This window comes from Furipterus horrens, unplaced genomic scaffold (assembly GCF_987537825.1).
Source record: "Furipterus horrens unplaced genomic scaffold, mFurHor1.1.pri manual_scaffold_5, whole genome shotgun sequence".
NCBI lineage: Eukaryota > Metazoa > Chordata > Mammalia > Chiroptera > Furipteridae > Furipterus > Furipterus horrens.
The window spans coordinates 198,304,113-198,326,460 of record NW_028327175.1 but is presented as its reverse complement, the minus strand read 5'-3'; the positions used below and the strand labels follow the sequence as shown (position 1 = coordinate 198,326,460).

At 49.7% G+C, this 22,348-nt stretch overlaps 1 protein-coding gene across 2 annotated transcripts; it reads right to left on the bottom strand.

The window, feature by feature from the left end:
- Window positions 1-3,506: 3,506 nt before the first annotated feature.
- LOC150010749 (ATPase PAAT-like) lies at window positions 3,507-15,189 on the bottom strand. Of its 2 annotated transcripts, none has more exons than XM_090278722.1 (6): window positions 14,901-15,189; window positions 13,985-14,188; window positions 11,389-11,458; window positions 9,090-9,293; window positions 5,498-5,949; window positions 3,507-3,795 (listed from the first exon to the last, which is right to left on the bottom strand). In XM_090278722.1, the coding sequence occupies exons 1-6, from the start codon at window positions 15,065-15,067 to the stop codon at window positions 3,561-3,563; spliced, it is 1,332 nt and encodes a 443-aa protein (XP_090134848.1). In that variant the 5' UTR covers window positions 15,068-15,189; the 3' UTR covers window positions 3,507-3,560. The 2 variants fall into 2 exon arrangements, with proteins under 2 accessions (XP_090134848.1, XP_090134849.1); XM_090278723.1 differs by lacking the exon at window positions 14,901-15,189 and adding an exon at window positions 14,779-14,888.
- Between the last annotated feature and the right edge of the window lie 7,159 nt (window positions 15,190-22,348).

Genomic DNA, 22,348 nt, shown 5'->3' with positions numbered 1-22,348 from the left:
CACAGGGTCGTCCCAAGAAAACTGCCGAGCACTGGGTCTCCCTAGGGAGTGGAAAGTCGTACCACCAGGACTCAGAACCCCCTCCAGCGGCCCTGTTGGGCTATCCCAGCACGTTATCGGTATGTTGTATTGCTATGTCATATTATCTTTTTTTTTTCTTTAGTCAAAACTACATTGCAGTGAGTAAAGGTCCTGGATCTGGAGTTGGTGGCCGGGGGTTGTAGTTCTCTTGCTTACCTGGTGGGCTTCCTCGGCCAGATCACCTTCGGCCTTGACCTCCCCCATTTAGAGATGGTAGGCGCCGCTGGGAGTGTAGCATGAGAGAACGCGTCGTGGTCGGGGGAAGAGCAGCCTTTTCAGAGCACGTCACAAACCAAGTCTGACTCTGCTGTATTCAGGAGACATGCTGACCCAAGTGTTTCAGGGGGAAAAAAAAGACAGGCAATGTAATGCCAGCACTTGCAAACAAGATGGGGAGGTCACCACCTCCCCGCTGAGCAGGGTGGCCTGTGCTGCTCCCTCCTGCCACGAAGGTGGAGGTGCCTCTGGGTGCGGCTGGAAGTCCAGGCTCCCTCCCTGGTCTCTTCCCGACATGGGGGGTGCGGGGCAGGCCCTGGGCACCACACGGAGATGGTAAAAGTTCCAGCTCTCCACTCTGCCTCCTCTGACACCACCCAGGGTGGCGAGAGGGAAGGGGCCGGGGGCAGGCCAAAGTCTCGGCTCCCCACTTCCCCTCTGCCGGCTGCGAGGGTGCAGGGCTGCAGTCTCACCTGCCGTGCGTGGACCAGGGCAGGGCTGTCTGACAGCTTCCTGTCCTCCGTGGCTGTGCCGTTGCCGGTCCTTTGACCACAGAGAGCAGGCTTCTCCTGGGGCTTTTTGCCTGAACCCACGGGCGTTTCTGGGTGCCAGGCTTCTCCCCATCAAGTGTGTTTGGTCTCCTGGGGCAGGGGATGCCGGATCGTGGCCGTGGCGTTCACACTTCCGCGTTCCTGAGACTCACCTGGGGGCTTAGGGAAAGGGCACCCCCCCGGCTCCCACGCGTTGATCAACACCCAGAGAACCTGACCTGGAAGCTCATTGGATGCCCCTTTATTTATTCTTAAAATTCAGCCCTTTCATTGTCAATACTTTTCCCATGAGGGGTTTGTTGAAATCCACCAAATGCTCAATTTGGAAGCTGGCAGCCTGCCCCCTCCCTACCACGGGCTGGAGAGGCAGCTACTAGGCAGGCGGACCTTTGGAAGCAGAAACTCTAGCCACTCCAGGTTCCGGGGAAAAGCTAACATGGTCACGTGAAGCCCTTGCGTGCAATAGATGGCAAATGCTAACATTATTATTTCCTGTGACTGAAGGCGAAACGACTTAACTTTTGCTTTAAAGATGCCGCGTTCTTCACACTGCCCAGGAGTTCCGTTCCATCAGCTTTTACTCTGCGTAGCAGGGCACTTCATCAAAATAAACGCCAGTATTTTACTTTTTACCAAGACAGTAGTGAATGAAGGCCAGGTTTGCATGAAACTGAGTTGGTCCCCTCTCGGCCTCGTCTGTCCTCGGGTCACTTGTCCAATTTCCGTCCCTCAGGACTCCAGGGTTTGCTCCCAGGCTCCACCACACACTGCCCGCCCTGCGCCCCGGGGGACCTGACCATCCTGTGTTCTTCTGTCACATGCTAGTCCTTGAAGACGAGAACAATTTCTGGGTGTTGAGGACTCGTATTTTAAATATTACTACTGAGTATTTCTCCACAAGCAAACAAGAAATGTATGTTCAAGTCTGTTTCTTTAAGACAACCGTGAAGGTACTGAGCCTGGCGCAGGCCTTGGTCCATTAAGACAGAAGGAAAGATGCGGTGGGGTGGCCGCTGCCCCCTCTGGGGAGGATGTGGGCACCTGCGCATGTTCTCTCGTCCACAGGTTCCCTAGTGCGTGTGCACCTCAGAAAGCAGCCACGGGGGTTCTCGGGATTTCCTTTCGGAACCTAATTAGCAAACCGCAACGCGAACCCAGCAAAGCCTGGGTCCAACTCATTTCCTTTGAAATAAACAAAACTGGTGTTGAGTGAATGATGCATTTATGTGATTCAGGTGAACAGTTATTAGAGTTTTTTGTTTCTTTTTCTTAATTTTTAAGAGTAGGGGCTTCCTGACTGATGCTTAATTTATTTTCCATAAGATTTTTGGCAAGACCTGAAAATAAATTCTCCCAGCACCAGAGGAATAGAAACAAAAAGACCCACCAGGAGACAGTTAAGGAGACAAGGAGACAATTTTTAAAAATCTTCAAGTTGTTAATGCGTTATAGAGAAATAGCGCTGCTCTTTATAACACTCTGTGAGGTCTGAGACCACGACCAAGTCCTGGACCGTGAAGAACGGGAAATGCAACGTTTCTAGCCTCAAGGAGAGCAACTGCGTTAGAACTCGAGTAATCATGGGGTGGTGAACGCACAATACGATGTTCGGATGATGAATTATAGAACTGTACACCTGAAACTTATATAATTTTATTAACCAATTTCATCCCAATAAATTCCATACATAAAAAGGAGAAGTTTAGTAATCAGAAAAGATTTATTAGCAACAAAGCGCAGACAGGACCGGTTTAGCTGTTCTTTCTTTACACCTCTCTCCATGTGGACAATCTCTGATTTATCAAACCTGTTATACTATTGAAGAGAAATAAACTTTGAACACGTTTATATTTTAGAGGCAAATACATCGCCCTTCAGCACAGACGCGATAGTTGTAACTTCTGGAGATGAAGCCCGCCTGCGAGAACTGCCGGCCCCTTGAGTCCCGGGTCTCACTCCTCCGACGCGGGGCCCCAGCGTCCCGCTCCGACAGCCCGGGGAAGGGCTCGGGGAAGGAGCACCTGACCAGCTCAGAAAAGGGGCGTCCCTTATTCTTTCTGGGTTAGTTGACATAAAACAAGGTAACTCCTCTTGCTTTACATCAAACACTAAATCTAAAGTGATAACCCTAAGAAGCAACAGGCTGGCCCCGACTCTTCCTTCCTATTTCCTGCTCTACTCTACGGAAAACAGATGCTATAACAGTCCCAGTGCGAATGAAGAGGTGCCCAACACTGCAGCTTCTTACCTGAGATAAACAATACAAAAGGTAAACTATAGCGATGTGAATTGAAGGTTCCACATCTTAAGTATCCAATTTTCCAAGAATAATTGGGAAAAAAAATGATCAAATACTCTAAGCATTTTTCATTCTTCTAAGACAATGAAATAAGGTCTTTTTATAAATAAAAATATACTTCTATCAAACACATTGCATTAGAAATCCTTAAAAATTTTAAACAACACAGAAGTACACATAAATTTCTGTAATATTGGAAACAAAGCGACTTAGGACCCAGCCGTGTTCGCCCGCAGAGTACAGTACTAGATTTACAATAACGAGTAGAGCTGAAACGAACGTGGAGGTCACTTTACGTGAGGAGGAGGAGGAGGAACCTCCAATGACATTAAATACTTGCTCTGCACATTTGTGTTCAGGCTCGGTAATAAATACGGAATAAATATCTGCAGCGCGCGGCGCATGCGGAGCACTTATCTTTCTCCGTTTGAAAGCCTGTCTTCAGAGTCGTAACGTCTCAGAGGCCGCCCGGGGCGCGGGCAGCTGGGACTCTGCAGCAAGTCCATCAGCAAAGCGACCTTATTATCTATGTGCTCCTGGAGTTTATAGATCCGCTGGTCAATGTGGTCTGTAAGTTTCTTTTCCATCAGTTCCATATTTTTAGAAAGAATCTTTTCCAGGTAGGCGCAAACACGTTGCTCACCCGTTCTAAAAATAAATTTAAAAACAATATAACAATTATCTCTAATATTGAAACAAAAACCACCAACTATACAACAAGCAGCTAATATACAGCTTTAGGTTTTACATTTAAGTCTATGATCACTTCTCTTTTTTTAATTTATATTTTTAGAGAGAGGGGAAGGGAGAAAGAGAGAGAGAGAAACATCGCCGTGTGGCTGCCTCTCGCACGCCCAAATGGCGGGGACCTGGCCAGCAACCCAGGCACGAGCCCTGACTAAGAATCAAACCGACGACCGTTTGGTTTGCAGGCTGGCACTCAATCCACTCAGCCACACCAGTCATGGCCATCATCACTTTTGAGGATGAGTTAATTTTGGTACAAGGCATGCGGTTTCGATCAGGGCTCCTTCTCACCCACTGGGTATCCAGTTTCTCCAGCACCATGTGTCACAGACTATCCTAGCCTCGCTGAATTGCTGTCGCCCTTTGTCAGACATCAGCTGAGCATATTTGTCTGGGTCCATTTCTGGGCCCTCTAATGGGTTCCACTGATCTGTGCATCTCTGGCAGGACTCAACAGTCTCGAATATTCTCACTAGGTAAGACTTGACAGTGGGAAGAGTGATTTCTCCATTTTATCATCTTTTCAAAGTTGTTTTAGCTCTTTCATCTCTTTTAACTTTTCTTACAATTTTACAAATAATTTTGTCTATGTCTACAAAAAATTGTGGTGGGATTTTCATATGCACTATATTAATTAAGCCTCTATATTAATGGGGAGAACTGACAACTTTACTATATTAGAAACTGAATTTTTAATTAAAAAGTTTCCAAGAAAGAAACATCTAGGCCCATTGGTTTCTCTACACAATCTCTTCTAAAACACAGAATTCATTTTACGAGGCCGGTATTACCCTGACAGAAAGCCAGACAAAGACAGGATAAAGAAAAATAGAGCCCAATATCTCTCCTGAATTAGGTGCAAGAATACTAAATAAAATTTTAACATCTCAAATCCAGCAATGCATAAAAAGGATTCTTCCCTGGGACCAGTGGGATTTATCCTAGACATGCAAGGCTGGTTCAGTGTTGAAAATTAATGTACTTCCCATTGCAAACTGTAGATGAGATCGGGGGATAAGAGCCTGTACACCATAAACAATTAAAAGGTTAACAACGTTTTGATGACTCTGTGGTTCATGGGAACAGCGAGGCCGAATCTGTACTGATGATGCTTCCCACGGCTGCCCCCGGTCACACAGGGGGCCCACCGCGCCCTGCCCGACGCCGGCACCCCTTCCCACGGCTGCCCCCGGTCACACAGGGGGCCCACTGCGCCCTGCCCGACGCCGGCACCCCTCCCCACGGCTGCCCCCGGTCACACAGGGGCCCCACGGCGCCCTGCCTGACGCCGGCACCCCTCCACACGGCTGCCCCCGGTCACACAGGGGCCCCACGGAGCCCTGCCTGACGCCGGCACCCCTCCCCACGGCTGCCCCCGGTCACACAGGGGCCCCACGGCGCCCTGCCTGACGCCGGCACCCCTTCCCACGGCGGCCCCCGGTCACACACGGGGCCCACTGCGCCCTGCCCGACGCCGTCACCCCTTCCCACGGCTTTTACCGCTGGGACCGTTCCCAGCCGGTGGTTACTGACATGAGCACGTTAGCCCAGTGGGCGCTCCCGCCCACCCAGGCTAAGCCCCACGTGTGTGTGAAATACTCACGCGGCGCCGGCGACGCCCTCCCTGGGCTGGGGGACGCTTCCCGGCCGCGCGGGGCTCTGTCCCACGCGGAGCCCGTTCGCCTGGCCACACAGACTCTGGAGAAGAGGCAGCAGCTCCGAGGGCGCCACACTGGAGCTGTCGCCTCTCTTTGGTGAGAAGGGGCACACGGCATTCCTGAGGTCCCTCCCAGGAAGGGAATGGTTCCGTGGCCCAGCGGGGCTCTCCCCGCGGTCTGTGAGGTCTCCTCCGCCGGCTGGCTCGGTGCTTCCGTCAACGCGAGCTTCTGGGTCCTCAGCCCCGTTCCCGGGAGTCAGTCTGGTTCTACACGGGGACGGAGTGGACGGGGCCCTGTCCAAGGCTCCCGAAGTAGACGACGACCACAGGTCAATCACCCGCTTGCACGCAGGACTTCCCAGAACCGCGCGAAGCTGCTCCGCGGGGGGCGCGCCGTTCTAGGCAGAGTAAGTACACGCACGTTACCGATGCTGTTACTGACCCTGACCGCTGGCGTGGGAGTAACTTAGGATCACGCAATGTGAGGTCTTTCATTTGATCTCCAAACGGCCCCATGAAATGTGATACCAACTCTCTAATATTGAGTTGACGAGGCCAAGGTGAAAGGGAACTTGGCCAAGGTCACACACCTGGTGACGGGCTAGAACCAGGCCACCTAACTCGAGTCACGGCTTTTAATCATTTGACTGTAGTTTTTCCTAAAGAAAATGTTACAATAAATATTAACATACGTAGTAAAATTGCATTAGCATAGTTCAATATTTCCACTGCAAGAACAGTCTTGATTTATGGCGGTAAAATGTAGTACTTTCAATTTAGTCACAATAGTTGCTGTTTTTCATAGCATTAAACATTACCTGTCAACTTCACATGTAGTAAGCCAACTAAGGACACCTTTGGGAACTACTTTTTCATGGAGGAAACACCGAATAGTTAAATAATTAAAAGTTTCATGTTCTATGGGTAAATGTGTGACATTCCAATGACTAAAATGAGCTACCTTTGGGCTATGTCTGCATTAGTAATTTGTAGGATAATAGATTATGAATATATTTTCTTTGGGAAAACAGGGCCCTCATTCAATGACATTAAATCACAACTATATGCTAGGCACTTTGATATAGATTCCTATTCAACTTTTCTAAATTGCTAAAGCCAAAACAAAGCCTGCAGATTTGAACTCCAAATGCAGGAAAGGCAATCAATGAAACCTCAGGAAAACAAGCAACCCCAGGCCCAGGGAAGCAGGGAGCGGGCTGGGACTGCTAAGCCAGCTTCCTGGGTCCCTGCGCCCCCCTTCGGGACAGGCCCTGCCCACACTGACAGAGGAAGGTTCTCAGCTGCCTGTGTGGATCCACCCCCCCCCCACCCTCCCCCGCACCGCAGCAGTGGTTCTGGTCAGGAAACATTCCCGTTTTATGCTCAGATAGTTAAATGACTGACATGACATTTTCCAGGGAGACATTCCACAGACTGCTGGTTTGTTGAACAATAAACAACCCTAGAGAACCAGGTGTGTCCTGTAAGGATCATTCCATAAATAGAGCCTGCCCACTTGAAGGTCTTTTATTAGCATGTTTAACAGAAGATTTAATGGGGTCACAACAGGAAGGGACTGACTGTGGGAGGGGGGAGGGGCAGGGGAGAGCAAGGGGGGAAAGATGGGGCAAATGTAATAGAACAATAAAAAACTGGGGGAACAAAAGAAAAATTTACTCTGTCCTTCTGAATTGATTGAAATGCCTAGCAAAGAAACCATTTAATGTTAGGAATTAAATTTAAAAAACTCAAACATTAAAAACATAGAAAAAATAATCTATTCATTTTATTCTTTTTTCCAAAGTCAAGTTTTCAAAACATAACTTGTTGCTTGTATTCAGTAAATCAGTGCATGGACTGATTTTAATTCAGGAACCCCTCTAAGACTTCCAAAATCTCCCCAAAAAATAATTCCTTCTGGTTTTCACACTTTCAGTCTCCACCTCCCTCCACTGGACCCTTCCGCTTGAGCTCAGCGGTCGCGTCCTCGGGCCCCCCCGTGTCCGCCATCACAGCCTGGCGTCCTGCTCCCCTGCCCCACGCCAGACCCCCGGGAGCGCTCGCGGGCGTGGGAGACACTGGCAGCCGCGCTCCTCCTTGTAGCCCCACTACGCACGGCCCCCTCTTCTCTGCGGGCTCACCCTACACACAGCGGGGACTGCCGTTTCCTGACGATGCAGTTCAAACCCTGCAAACTTAAAAGCAGCCGCAAAGCCTGCTCTGACCCAGCCCCGGTCTACGTTACACTTCCCGTCACGTCTCTGCTCCAAGGAAATGCACTTCTGTTCACTTCCAAGCTCATCTGTTCCTTTCGGCATTGAAGACTCAATCCTCACTGTTTTCTGTCTGTGACGCTGCATCCCTCCTAATGCACGTGCCTGACCCAAGCCTTCTTCTTTAGAGGCCTAGGAACGTAAGACCACAAAGGCCCTTCAAGACAGGACACAGGAAATCGACCTTCCATCTGCTGAAGAGCTCACGAGCGCCCGGGAAGGGGCGTCACAGACACTTGCTGAGTGGGTGAGGGCCTAAGTTTATGAAGAGTTGTGAGGATCTTTAACAAAAATAGTTTGTAAGATGTTAGGTGTTCAAAATGTGATGGTTTTGTGGGGAACTGCTCCTTGTGGTTTTGGGAATTGTAGCCCCAGTCGTGAGCCAGGCTGCCCCCTCCCGCCCGGGGAAGCCTTTAAGTCTCAACAGAAAGCCGGAAAGCGGGGCAGACAAGACCGAAGGCCGCTCAGGGGGTTCCCGTGGGAACTGGGTTGAAAGAATGCTTATTATGCCTTAGAGCTTGCCCTGCTTTTCTTATCTCTGAGTTACCTGTAAACAGTCTCTGGCAAGGAATGTACAAAGCTTTGCACCTAATGCCAGTGTGGCCTCAAGATTTAGCAGAGCCTGACACAGACTGGTCACTGTGCCCTCTATATTGGTATCTGTAATCAGTAACTGTCAGCTATAACCCAAGTGCCTAAAAGCTATTGATGATTTATGAACTTTGACCCCGTGTCTCCCATGCACACCCTTCTCAATGAAAAGCATGAGGGACGGAGGTCTTGCGCTTTCTCCACCAGAGGGAACAGCCGCCTCCTTTCCCCCCAGACAAAATACAGCGTCCTGGATAAGTCTGTTCCGCCACGGTCGTCAAACCTCTGCTGGACAGAGCAGTTTCCCACCGAGCCGGGGCGTTAGAGGCAGCTCTGCCTCATCTGACGCCCAAACAGGGACAGCTCAGCCTCATCTGGCGCCGCAACGTGGGACAGACCAGCCTCATCTGATGCCCAACGTGGGGCAGAGCAGCCTCATCTGATGCCCAATGTGGGGCAGAGCAGCCTCATCTGATGCCCAACGTGGGACAGACCAGCCTCATCTGATGCCCAACGTGGGGCAGAGCAGCCTCAATTTTTAACTAAAGGAAATAGATACCAGGCAAATCAGTAATAAAAGTTCTAAGAAAAAAACTTAAGTCAGTATATATTATAAAAAGCCATTAATTTTGAAATTGTTTGGTATCTAGAAAAAGAAATTCCTTTCTACTCACCTGCTGCTGGAATCTAACCATGCTCATCAGCTGCTGAGCCCCAGGGGACAGCTTTGCCCCCAGGGACCCCATGATGGCTTGGACCCTCTCGAGGTCTATCCCCGCTCCTCCTGCAGGAGGGCGTGAAGAATTTGCTGAAGCCGGTCTCACGTGTACCACGACTTTACTGACGAACACACACTGCTTTTCACCAAAGGAGAGCAACTATTATAAAACAAAAACGTTACAGGAAATAATAATAAACAGTAATCACTATTTAAAGTCACTTATTTTTTTGTACAAACTAGCAATAGTGAAGTACTTGGGAAAGCAATATAAACGTTAAATCCATTTTCATTTTAAAGTTCTCCCTAAAATTGTAAAGGTGAGCACTTTTCATTTATTATGAGGATCAGAAGAACTATTTATGTAAAAGAATGTCACTTTCAAACGGGAACGATATAGAATATGCAAAAGGGACTAACATAAAGTTTCATTTTCTTCATGTAAGGAATAAAAATAAACTTTATCAAATGATAACACACCACAGGTACCTATAATTTAACACAAAATAAGGCTATTCATAATGTATTCAATACATTGCAAAGCATGTATTAAAATCCTAAATATAAGTCACTCTTTAGGATATAGGATTTTACGTGAAACTCAGGATGGTCTAACAGTACCTGCTGGTGCACAGGTGAAAAAGATGAGGTCAAGGGTGATTTTCTAATTTGTCAAAGGGTTACCCACTGAGCAGAGGTCAAGCTCGGAACTTAGCTCTTCCGGCTTCTCGAGCAGTGTTCCAATGTGCGTCAGGAACTTATTTTTAACTTCCATTTCCTACTGCCCCAGAACCAGCTTTAGCAGATTTAGAATTTCCCTAAGTGAAATGACTCTGCGCTCCCATGTACTTTCACAGAACGGTTACAAAACTCTTAGTACCTTCAGAGACACATACAGAACCAACCGTATGTAACATGAAGACATAGGTCAAACCATATCCATGATCCAAAAACTCTGAGTATGATACCAAAGAGGTGACTGTCCTCAATAATTAAGGACCCTCCCCATTAAATTTATACTCCTAGCTCCCAACCTCCCTGCTATCCCCTTTCTGCTTTTTAACCTCCGTATCTTTCCTTCCCACTGAATACTGTCCATGTTTTACTCTTGAGTCGCCTGTTGTCTGTCTCTCCCACTAAGCGACATGAGTTTATCATGTGCCCTGTTTATTATGTGGCTGCTAACTACTATGTGCTGCTACAATATCTGTTGTCAGTAGGCATTCAAATGTCTTTTGAATGAATATTTCATGTTAAATGAATGAGTCACTTTATTTAAATAAATTTGGAAGCTATGACTATATTCTCTCTAAAACAATATCTTGGCATAATCAGTTCTGCAAATCTACTACCTGCCTGCTTTTACTGAGATATATTAGAGTTCACAGTTTAGTCCAGGAGGATATTCACAGAGTTGTGTAACCATCACCACAATTTCAGGACATCACCCCGAAGGCAGCCCTACACCACTGGCATTCACTCCCCACTCCCCCGAGCCCCTGACTCCCACCCCCCCAGCCCTTGAAAACAGCTCACTGACTTTCAGTCTCTTATGGATTTGCTTATTCTGGCCGTTTCGTATATAAATGGAATCATACAACATGTGGTCCTTTGTGACCGACTTATTTTATTTCCAAGGTCCAGCCGTGTTTGTGGTACGCATCAGCGGTGCACTGCTTCTTCACGACTGAATACTTTTCCATTGTATGGGTATATCATGTTTTGTTTACCCATTCGTTAGGCGATGGATATTTGGGCTGTGTCTACCTTTTGGCTATTAGAAACGACGATGCCATGAACAGTCATGTACACAGGAAGGGTTTATTTATTTCTTTTTTAGCATTCTTAATTTATCCATGAGTTGGTTCCAAAGAGATAAAGAGATCTGCCCATGGTCACTCAGCTAGTATGCAACCCAGCAGAATTAATATTCTGGGCTTATGACGGCCAGCTCCGGGCCCTTTCGCTAGGTGTCAGGCCCATCAGAAAAGTTAACCTCTACATATTTTTTATAGTCAACACACCAGTCCAAATTCTTTTAACTTCTAGACACTCTTCTCTATAACTTCTCTAATTCCTTTCCATTTTTTATAATATAATGCGGCCAAAACTGCTTGTAGTTATCTTGACAGTATAATTTTATATAAAGATAACCAGGACAAAGCTGGACTATTACCAAACCAAAAGAAAATAAGTACAAATCATACAAAAACATTCGTAGCTGTCAGATTAGTTAAAATTTAGTGATGACTTACCTTGATTTTACAGGCAAGAGTGGAGGGCTCCAACTTTAAATACTTTTTATAGAAAATAGTTTCATGTTCACTAAAAATAAAACAGAATTTAAATGATTTTTACTTTCATTACCACTTTTAATAGCTACATTTGAAAATGAACTGTTCCTAGAACATTACTCAAACCCTGAGACTCAGTTTGTCTGGCAGGGGACAAAGAGGTGTGTGTGTGTGGGGGGGTGTCCCTTCCCAAGTGACTTGGTAACAAACACTGTTTCTCCTCTTTGCACTTTAGTGAGAAAAGTAAATGATACAATGTATATAAAACCATGTAGCACAGCGCATATACAAAAGCTCAGTGAACGTATCTGTTATTTCCAATACGCACAATATGTAAACTAGTCCATGTCTTGAGTTACGCTAAGGAGAGGTTAGGGCAGAATCTTTGTAAAAGAGGCTAAAGAATAAGTCAAATGGCAACAGGATGAATTATGGATTTAACGGGCTGACGTGGCACCGTCTTGGGCCTGGGCAACATGTCATGTCCTCCTTCCAACAAAACAGAACAGAACAGCGGTCAGGGCTGCAGACCGACTGCCAAGCCAACTTCCGGAAAACAGAGCGTGTGCGCTCGGGGGAGGCCGAGAGCGGCCGTGGGGGCCGCCCCGGGTGTGGTGCGCACAGGTCGGGTGACCCCCACAGGCCGGGTGACCCCCACAGGCCGAGTGACCCCCACAGGCCGGGTGACCCCCACAGGCCGAGTGACCCCCACAGGCCGGGTGACCCCCACAGGCCGGGTGACCCGCACAGGCCGGGTGACCGCACAGGCCGGGTGACCCCCACAGGCCGAGTGACCCCCACAGGCCGGGTGACCCCCACAGGCCGAGTGACCCCCACAGGCCGAGTGACCCGCACAGGCCGAGTGACCCGCACAGGCCGGGTGACCCCCACAGGCCGGGTGACCCGCACAGGCCGAGTGACCCCCACAGGCCGAGTGACCCGCACAGGCCGGGTGACCCGCACAGGCCGGGTGACCCGCACAGGCCGGGTGACCCCCACAGGCCGAGTGACCCGCACAGGCCGGGTGACCCGCACAGGCCGAGTGACCCCCACAGGCCGAGTGACCCGCACAGGCCGGGTGACCCCCACAGGCCGGGTGACCCCCACAGGCCGGGTGACCCCCACAGGCCGAGTGACCCGCACAGGCCGAGTGACCCCCACAGGCCGGTGACCCGCACAGGCCGGGTGACCCCCACAGGCCGGGTGACCCGCACAGGCCGGGTGACCGCACAGGCCGGGTGACCCCCACAGGCCGAGTGACCCCCACAGGCCGGGTGACCCCCACAGGCCGAGTGACCCCCACAGGCCGAGTGACCCGCACAGGCCGAGTGACCCGCACAGGCCGGGTGACCCCCACAGGCCGGGTGACCCGCACAGGCCGAGTGACCCCCACAGGCCGAGTGACCCGCACAGGCCGAGTGACCCGCACAGGCCGGGTGACCCGCACAGGCCGGGTGACCCGCACAGGCCGGGTGACCCCCACAGGCCGAGTGACCCGCACAGGCCGGGTGACCCGCACAGGCCGAGTGACCCCCACAGGCCGAGTGACCCGCACAGGCCGGGTGACCCCCACAGGCCGGGTGACCCCCACAGGCCGGGTGACCCCCACAGGCCGAGTGACCCGCACAGGCCGAGTGACCCCCACAGGCCGGTGACCCGCACAGGCCGGTGACCCCCACAGGCCGAGTGACCCCCACAGGCCGAGTGACCCGCACAGGCCGGGTGACCCGCACAGGCCGAGTGACCCCCACAGGCCGGGTGACCCCCACAGGCCGAGTGACCCCCACAGGCCGAGTGACCCGCACAGGCCGGGTGACCCGCACAGGCCGAGTGACCCCCACAGGCCGGGTGACCGCACAGGCCGGGTGACCCCCACAGGCCGAGTGACCCCCACAGGCCGGGTGACCCCCACAGGCCGAGTGACCCCCACAGGCCGAGTGACCCGCACAGGCCGAGTGACCCGCACAGGCCGGGTGACCCGCACAGGCCGGGTGACCCGCACAGGCCGAGTGACCCCCACAGGCCGAGTGACCCGCACAGGCCGGGTGACCCCCACAGGCCGGGTGACCCCCACAGGCCGGGTGACCCGCACAGGCCGAGTGACCCCCACAGGCCGGTGACCCGCACAGGCCGGTGACCCCCACAGGCCGAGTGACCCCCACAGGCCGAGTGACCCGCACAGGCCGGGTGACCCGCACAGGCCGAGTGACCCCCACAGGCCGGGTGACCCCCACAGGCCGAGTGACCCCCACAGGCCGAGTGACCCGCACAGGCCGGGTGACCCGCACAGGCCGAGTGACCCCCACAGGCCGGGTGACCGCACAGCCGTCCCGGCCCGTCCCTCTGTCGGCGCTCAGTGTCCCCATTCCTGACAACGGGGCTGACCCAGCCTGTCCTGAGATCCCCGAAGGTGTAACCGCCGTGCCATCTGGGACGTTTTACCTTCTGCCTCCAAGGCCCGGCACCAACGTCGGAGAACCAACCCACCCGCCCGGCACAAGCCCCGGGGAGGAAAACCACGGCCGCGCGCGCGCGCGCACGGGCGGATCCCACGCACCTGTTCCCCGGCGCTTGGCCCGCGGCCCGGCCCCTGCTGGTTCCCCGGTACTCGTCCCCGAGGTAGACTTCCATGTTTCTGGCCGAACTTAACACGCCAACCGAGGCGATCTCCTCCCCGCCGTCGGGGTCACAGCGCAGGTGAAGGAAGCAGGGCTTTTCCCCTTGGCTGTTCGGGCCCCTCTGCAGAATCGCCGGGTCCTGGCTGAAAGCAGCACCGAGAACACATGGCACCGCGCTCTCAGCACGGCGGCCAACCCACTCCCCAGGCCGCGAGCGTTTCTTGTGTTCACTCGCATTCGCCTCGGGGGTCCCGCGCCTTCCCACGCACCCACCACACGCGCTGCACAGGGTCACCGAGAAACATCCATTCGGACACCACGGCTTCCCCCTGATCATCGGCACCTTACTCCATCCCCCGTAACCCTCATTTAACTGAAAGGTCCCCTGTTCCGTGCGTAAGCGTAGGAAGCACAATGTGATAACAGACAGAATGTGTCTTTTCCAAAATTAAGAGGATGGAGGTTCTCAACTGTTGGACCTTTTTTTACGACCCTTTTGGTTGCCAGGTCTGCGGGCGCGTCCGCTTTGCGAGGGGACAGAGGCGCACCCCGGTTGTCACAGGCGCCCTCAAGGGCTGAGCTGAGGGGCCTAAGGCGGGTGTGAGTCCCCAGGTCACCCGTCTGTCCCCAACGCCTGCGCCCGACAATCCCGCCGCGCAGTCGCCCCGCCCTCCTGCCCCCCGTGCTCCGCCCCCCGCCGGCTCGGCCCGGGCTCCCCGCACTGACCGCTCACCAGCTCCGCCCCATGATCCCGGGCCCAGACCCTCGCCCCTCACGGCCCTCGCGTCCCCTCCCGACGCCCCCAGCAGCGCGGCTGCCACGGAGCAGCCACCCCGTCCCCGCGGGTCAGCGCACCCCGCGGCAGGCGGCGCCAGCAGCTCCTCCCAGTCCGAGTCCCGGGCGCCGAGACCAGCTCCGGTGACGACGAGGAGGCTCTGGCCCAGGGCCCCGCATGTTGCATCCCAGGAAGAAGCCAGCGACGGGCGGCGGTCCAACCGCCCGTCCTCAGCCTCGGTCTCCATTCGGCCGCCTGCAGGCCCGGGCAGCCCCGGAACCTGTGTCCCGGAGCTGGGGTTTCCGCCCGGGCGGAGGGAGGTGGTAACGCCGAGCAACTTCCGGCTCGTCCTGCTTCCTACCTCCCCCGCGCCGCTCGCTCCCGTCCGGAGAGACCTAAGCACGGGAGCGACGCATGCACGTGCGGCCGGATTCAGCAACGCGGCTGCAAACCTGCCGGGAGGCCCCGTCGGTGGCGCGTGCGCACTGAGCGCCTTGTCCGACCGCGGGAGCGGCGCGCAGGCGCGGCGCGGTGCGCACAGGAGCAGGTGGGCGTCTCGCCGTTGCCCGCAGAGAAAAGGCAGGTGTCGGGTGACGGTCGCCGGCGGTCCGGGAGGGCGGACCCAACAAGGAGAGTGTGTCACCGAGCAGGCGTGTTGTCGTCCCCCCACTCGACCCGAAGGACCTCCCCCAGACCCTCCGGAGTGGACGCGGCGCTTTCCCGACGGCGCCTGGAGCGCGCGGCGGCCCGGGCCCGGGCGCGGAGCCGGCGTTTTCTTGTTACTCGTCCTTCCCTGCGCGGGCGCGTGCCCCCTTCGGACGGGGGAGCGGTGGCGCTGGCGGTGTGGGGCTCCCAGGCGGGGGCCTGAACGGAGCCGGAGGCGGCACCGGGGCGGCGGTGTCCGTGGAAGCTTTGGGGCGCGCCGAGTCCCCGCGGCGTCTCCGTCCTCGCTGACGGCGGCCCGGGCCGGGGCGCAGGCGGGATGGAGCCCCGTGCCCTGGGGCCGGGAACCCGGCGGCCCGGAGTGGAAGGGCGGCCGCACCGCGGGACCTGCGCCCCTGGCCTCGGCACGAGCGAGCAGAACGGGGCTGGGGTCTCCGGTGAAGCAGCCCCGAGCTGGGCCGGGAAGGGTCTTGGACAGGAGAGCAGATGGGACTTCGCAGATCCCCGCGGGGAGGCGCGTAAATGGGGCCTCACCACCTCCACCCTTCCTCTTTCTGAGGACGTTTGTGCAAGTGAGGTTTTCATCTTTTCAATGAAAAAGAAAGGGTGTAGAAAAGTGGGATGTCAGAGTTTAAAGCCCTTAATTGTAAAGGCCCTAGTTTGCTAAGTTTTTTTAAAAACTACTCCACTCATTCTAGGTTCTCTAGGTCAGCAATTCTGTCCTATATGTTCTGCTTCCTGTGGTTATAAATTATTTCATTCTTATTAACATATTTGGACGGTCCAAAGAGAAATAGTCTCTTCTTCAGAAATACCAGTCTGCAGTTGGTGCAGTGAGATCAGTACTCTCAGCTGGATTTTGACGTTTTTAATATAAGGCTGACTGACCAGAAGTCAGAAATCTAAAGACTCCGACGGTTCCCCTATTCTTTAATTTCCCCCACAGCCAATAAATCACCAAGTGTGAGGTAGGTAGGAACCACATAACCCTGTCTGGTTGCTGTGTTCAATAATAATTCTTCAACATTTTTGTTTCAGGACCCCTTTCTACTCTTTATTTATTTATTTTTTTTTTAGAGAAAAAATTTTTTTTAATTTTGACTTTAGAGGAAGAGTGTTGCATTTAATATTTGTGGAAAGAGACGCTGAGATTAAGTCCAGCAAGCAGGATGAGTGGCCAGCAACGAACGGAGGGCTATAACTTTCTCTGGTTATCAGCGATTGTTCACAGCCCGACCATTCCTTTTATTGGGTTGCAGAAAAGACTTTTTAAAAGTAAAACTAAATAGAAACTAAAACGGCTTATATAGTAACAAACATTCTTCCACCAAAAGGGATGTACATCAACCTATAGAGCTACAGAACTAAAAGGTTTACGTGATCCCACTAAGAGGGATAAACATTAACCTATAGGGCTATAGAGCAAAGCGCTAAATCACAAAGGTCCAAGGGTCTGTTCCACATCTGATATAGTCGCTAGGGGAGAGAGGAGACACTAATTTTCAAGCTTCTTTGTTCTTAGAGACTTGTAAACCGGCCCCCAAGAATTGTGTGCAGGTAAGGATCCAAGGGTCTGCACCGTGTCGTCGGCAGCCGTCCGTCTCGAGAGACGATGGTGTAGCTTCTTAAGAGTCTATCTGCACCGCCGAGAATGGCTGTGCAGTCCGACTCGGGAGTGACACGGTATCTGTCTCCTCCCGTGTTGAATCGACATCTTGCGATGAAGCTACAGAGCCTGGGCAGGGTGATATGGAGGGTCTGCTGTTGCCCATGCAGCAGACCCCCCCTCTCTTCGCAGCTGAAGGATCCAAGGGAAAGACAGAGTCAATACAGCTTGGCCTCAGGTGCGGCGCAGGAGTTGCCGGTGTTGACTACAACGTCAAACCGCCTTAGGGACTCCGGCTCCGGATTTTCTGTCGGGGTTTACTCCCTTAGCCTTTCCCCTGAAGAGGTATGCCGCAAGGCAGCGGAGGTTTTTTGGAATCAGAGTTTTCCTTCTCTGAAGGGTCTGCACCACAGCCGATGTTATCACTATGGAAAGAGGCTTAGGTCTTCAGCCCCCTTTGTTCCCTGGATCCCTGACTCAGCCACCAGGAGCCGCGTGCAGCTGCTGGCGTCAGCAAGACTTGCTTGCAAGTTCTTGCAGGCTGAGATCGCAGGACACCTGGGTAGGGGGGCCCGCTTGCAGGCCCCCCAGCAGAGGGCTTGTGACTTTCGCCTACAAAGAGAGAAACACTGATTTATTGTTCCACTCATTTATGCAATCATTGGTTGATTCTTGTACGTGCCCTGACCAGGGATGGAACCTGCAACTTTGGAGTATTGGGACAGCGCTCTAACCAACTGAGCTACCTGGCCAGGACCTTTACACCTTTATTTTATTTAAAATTGCAAACAGCTTTTGTAGATATAAACCAGGTTTTACCTTCTTAATCTAAAAAATCAACAACCTTGTTCAGCTTGGATCTACAGTAACGTACACTAATATGAATCAGTAAAAAAGAGTCGATTGAAAAGGTAACCGGCGTGAATCATATCTGGAAACAGCCAGCTTCAGAATACCTGGCTTAAAATAAATTTTTATAATGGACCCATTTCATGGAATTCTTTTATTCTGCAGTCTCGGAATCTTGGCAGTAACTTAAGATTGTTTACCTTTAAGATCTAAGTGAACCAACTCTTATTTTGGTAAGTTAATAATGAAGGCAAGTAGCAGTCAAGCCAAATCAGCTATAGGATGTTATTTTTTGTTACATTTTTATGATTCTTGCATATTCTGGAGAAATAACCCATCAAATTCAACAAAATATGCTCATAGCACCTTTTGAATAGTGCACATTTCCTACAAAAATTATGTTTATGCAAAATTATAGAAACTTGAGGTATGTTTATTAATGTCCTTCCAGGGGTCAGTTGCACTATCGGATTGCAGGGTAAGGGAAAGCTTTAAAATCCCTTTCTACCAATCTTACTTTTGATAGATCTGCTTTTATATAGAACATAATATAAACAGCTGGTGTAAATTTCCTTAATTTTAGTAAAATCTTAATTATTTATATATGGTGTGGATATTTTGCTTTTCTCACTTTCCTCAAATAAAATGAGCTTTTTGTTTTTTGTTTTTTATCACCATGAGATGTCTTTATGTGTGACTCCCCAGCACTTACTACAGTATCTGATAAATATCAAGTGAATATTGAATAAATAACTTTCACAGTGTTAAAACACAAGCCTTGTTGATTAGATTGTTGAAGGGGTTGATTGTTTTAAACATCTTTGTAATTATTTTAAACATATAATACAATGTTGGGAAGTAAGGAAACAGAGGCTCATTGGAAATCTCTAGGAATTACTTTCTTCAAAGAAAGTTGTTTTGGAAGCGTAAGAAACGAAAGAATTCAAATCTGTCTCATCATTGTTGCTATAAGCAGAGGCTGGTGACATTAGGATCCTCCTTTATGTTAGTAAAACTGCTTTGACCTTTCCTCAGACATTCTGGTGGTTCTTAGGATTAGTGAGATTGATGATTATTCTGGGTCTTGGTACCCACGCTCAACACATTTATGTAACTTACGTTCTCAGCCTCACAATACAGGGAGCAGAGTAGTCTTTGGGAATGCAGAAAGACACTAAAAAAAAAAAAAAAAATAGAGAAAGAAAAGAAAAACTAGGTAGTATAAAGACAGTTCAAGATCTGGTAACATCTGAGTACCTGGCTCACAGTTTAGGATAACTCTGTTGTTTGAAAACTCAGCAGGAAGACTGGTAACTTGCAGATGATTCAACTGGAAATTCTAAGAATTTACTGAAGATATCAAATATAGATAGACAGATAGATAGACACCCCCCCCCCCCAAGATTATTCATCAGAATTGTTTGTAATTTTAAAATGTTGGAAACCTAAATGTCCATACATAGGCGAGTACTGAATAAAATATGGTACATCCGTACAATAGAGTCCTATGCTGCCACAGAAAAAGAATGAAGTGATGTAGTGGTTTCCAAGATATATTGTTAATTAAGCAGGAAAAAAGCAAAATACAAAGGAGAATTTCTACTATGCCACCTTTTGTAGAAGAGAGGAGGGGAAATAAACTACAAATGTACCATTTTTTGCAAAAAGAAATGCAGGAAAGATAAACGTGACTGGTCACCTACAGGAACTGGGTGGGAATGGAGTAGACAGGATCTGGGAGAACCATGTTAAAGTTTGGTGTACTCAAAAATATAACAGAAATCAAGGATTAGGGGGAAACTCATCCAAGCAACTTCTGAAAGCAATATTTTGGCTGTATATCCTTATACTGAAGATGAAAGAGCTATATTAACCTTTGATAGGTTTTGCTCAGTGGCATGGAAAAGTGATTTGAATGTGATTCTGTATTCCAGAATTGAGCAAATAAGTACATATTTTGAGGATAATAAGAACTAGGTTTCTCACTGATAGACAAAGGAGTTACAAAGACGGAAAAGAGAACCTCTAAAATGAATACTGTGGTGGTGCCCTGGTATTGAAGGTATCGTGGGAACTCATGATGGCTGGCTGGCTGGATAATAAAGACTTCCCAGCTCTCTCTGAATAAGCAATGACGCATCAGTAACACTGAGCACACTTAGTGCCTAGGTCTTGATTTCTGAGTACCAATCTCCACTGAAAAACAAACCACCCAGAGCTTCTTGGAGAAATGGCTGCTTCCAGAGTAAGGACAGGGAAAGGACAAGATGGACCTGGAACATAATGGAGTGCCATAAAATAAGGAAATGATCAAAAGAATGATGGGGCCCTGACGACTGTGGCTCCGTTGGTGGGGTGTTGTTCCGCAAAGCAAAAGATTGCTGGTGAATTCCCGGTCAGGGCACATGCGTGGGTTGCAGGTTTGGTCCCTGGTTGGGGTACATACGAGAGGCAGCTGATCGATGTTTCTCTCCCTTTCTCCCTCCCTCCCTCCCTCTCTCCCTAAAAATAAAATCTTAAAAAAAAAAAAAATGATGGTAACATAAGGACACAAAAGTTAGCTTGAAGGGCTTCCCACTTTGCAACTCTGAGACAATTTGAGCACCAAATATTTATAGATTCGAACCCATTCAATAAAATCTATAAATTCATTCTGATAAAAATGATTAAATAAAACGTCTTACTTTCAGTAGAACCCTGATAAATGTAGAAGGACAGAGTTATTTAATCACCACTTGAAGATCATCATAGCCATAACTGATCAGATGAGAAAGTAGTGAAAGTTTTGTAGGAAACAGGATATTCTCATAGTTTCCAAGTAGCTCTTAAAATATTAATTTCAAGGGGAAAAACAGGAAGTTGGTTGTATGACAGTGGAGAAACCTGGAAGACACCACCTTAATCAACTGGCGAACATTAGCATCACCAATAGTGGGGAAAACCAACATTCTGCATTTCGTTTGAGAATGTATCACTGAGAAAATACATAACCTAAATCTGATCATGAAGAAACATCAGATACACTCAAAATGAGAGACGCTCTACAAAATAACTGGCCTGTACAAATAATAAGAAACGCTAGCAAGGCATCAGGACATTAGATTAACATAGAAAAGTCAGTGATATTTCTTTCCAAGAGCAGGAAACATAGAAAACATAATTAGTGAGAATACGATTTACAATATTATCAGAGAATACTAAGTAGGAATTAAGTTAAAAGATACCTATATAGAGCATCTATAGGAGAAATTGTAAATTTTTATTAGGAGATAAGTAATTGGACCTAAATGTTGTAAACAGAGTGAGTTACGGGGTCAATAAAATTCCAATCAGAATCCCAAAGAGATTTTAATGAAACTTGATTCTGAAAAAGACAAGATTCATGAAAAATAATTTGTGAGCTGGACTTCTGCTCTGAGAAAGACATTCTCAAGAGAATGAGAAGACAGGCTACACACTGGGAGAAAATATTTGCAAAAGATGTATCTTCTAAAGAACTTATTAAAATATATAAAGAATTCTTGCCCTGGCTGGTGTGGCTCAGTGGATTGAGTACTGGCCTGAGAACCAAGGGATCACCAGTTCAATTCCCAGTCAGGGCACATGCCTGGGTTGCAGGCCAGGTCCCTAGTGGGGGTGCATGAGAGGCAACCACACATTGGTGTTTCTCTCCCTCTTTCTCTCTCTCTTCTCCTCTCTCTAAAAATAAATAAAATCTTAAAAAATAAAATAAAATATATAAAGAATTCTTAAAACAGCAATAAGAAAATGAACCCACTTTAAAAATGGGCAAAAGATATGAAGACACCTCACCTAAAAAAAAAAAAAAAAAAGAGGTACAGATGGCAAATAAACACAAAAAGATACGTATTAGGGAATTTCAAATATAAATAACGAGATACTACTCCGCAACTATTAGAACGCTTAAAATCTAAAACTGGCAACCCCAAGTGCCGACAAGGATGTGAAGCAACAGGAACTCTCACTGCTGGTGGGAATGCAAAGCGGTACAGCACTTTGGGAGACAGTTTGCAGTTTCTTACAAAGCTAAACACGTGCTTTCCGTAAGACGCAGCAAGCAGGCCCCTTGGTATGTACCCACGTAAGCTGAAAACTTACATACACATTAAAATCTGCACAGGTGTTTATAGCGGTGTTACCCGTAATTGGCCAAAAGTTGCAAACAACCAGGATGTCCTTCAGGTGAACAGATAAACTGTGGTTTATGCAGACAATGGAATATTATTCAGCCCGAAAAAGATGTGCGCTCCCAAGTGATGACAAGAAACGGAGGCATCTTCAGTGCGTATTATTAATATGCACTAACGGTCAAAGAAACCAACCGGAGCAGGCTGTCTGACCCCAACCACATGCTTCAGCATTGAGTTATTGGTTGTATGTCCCCCCCCC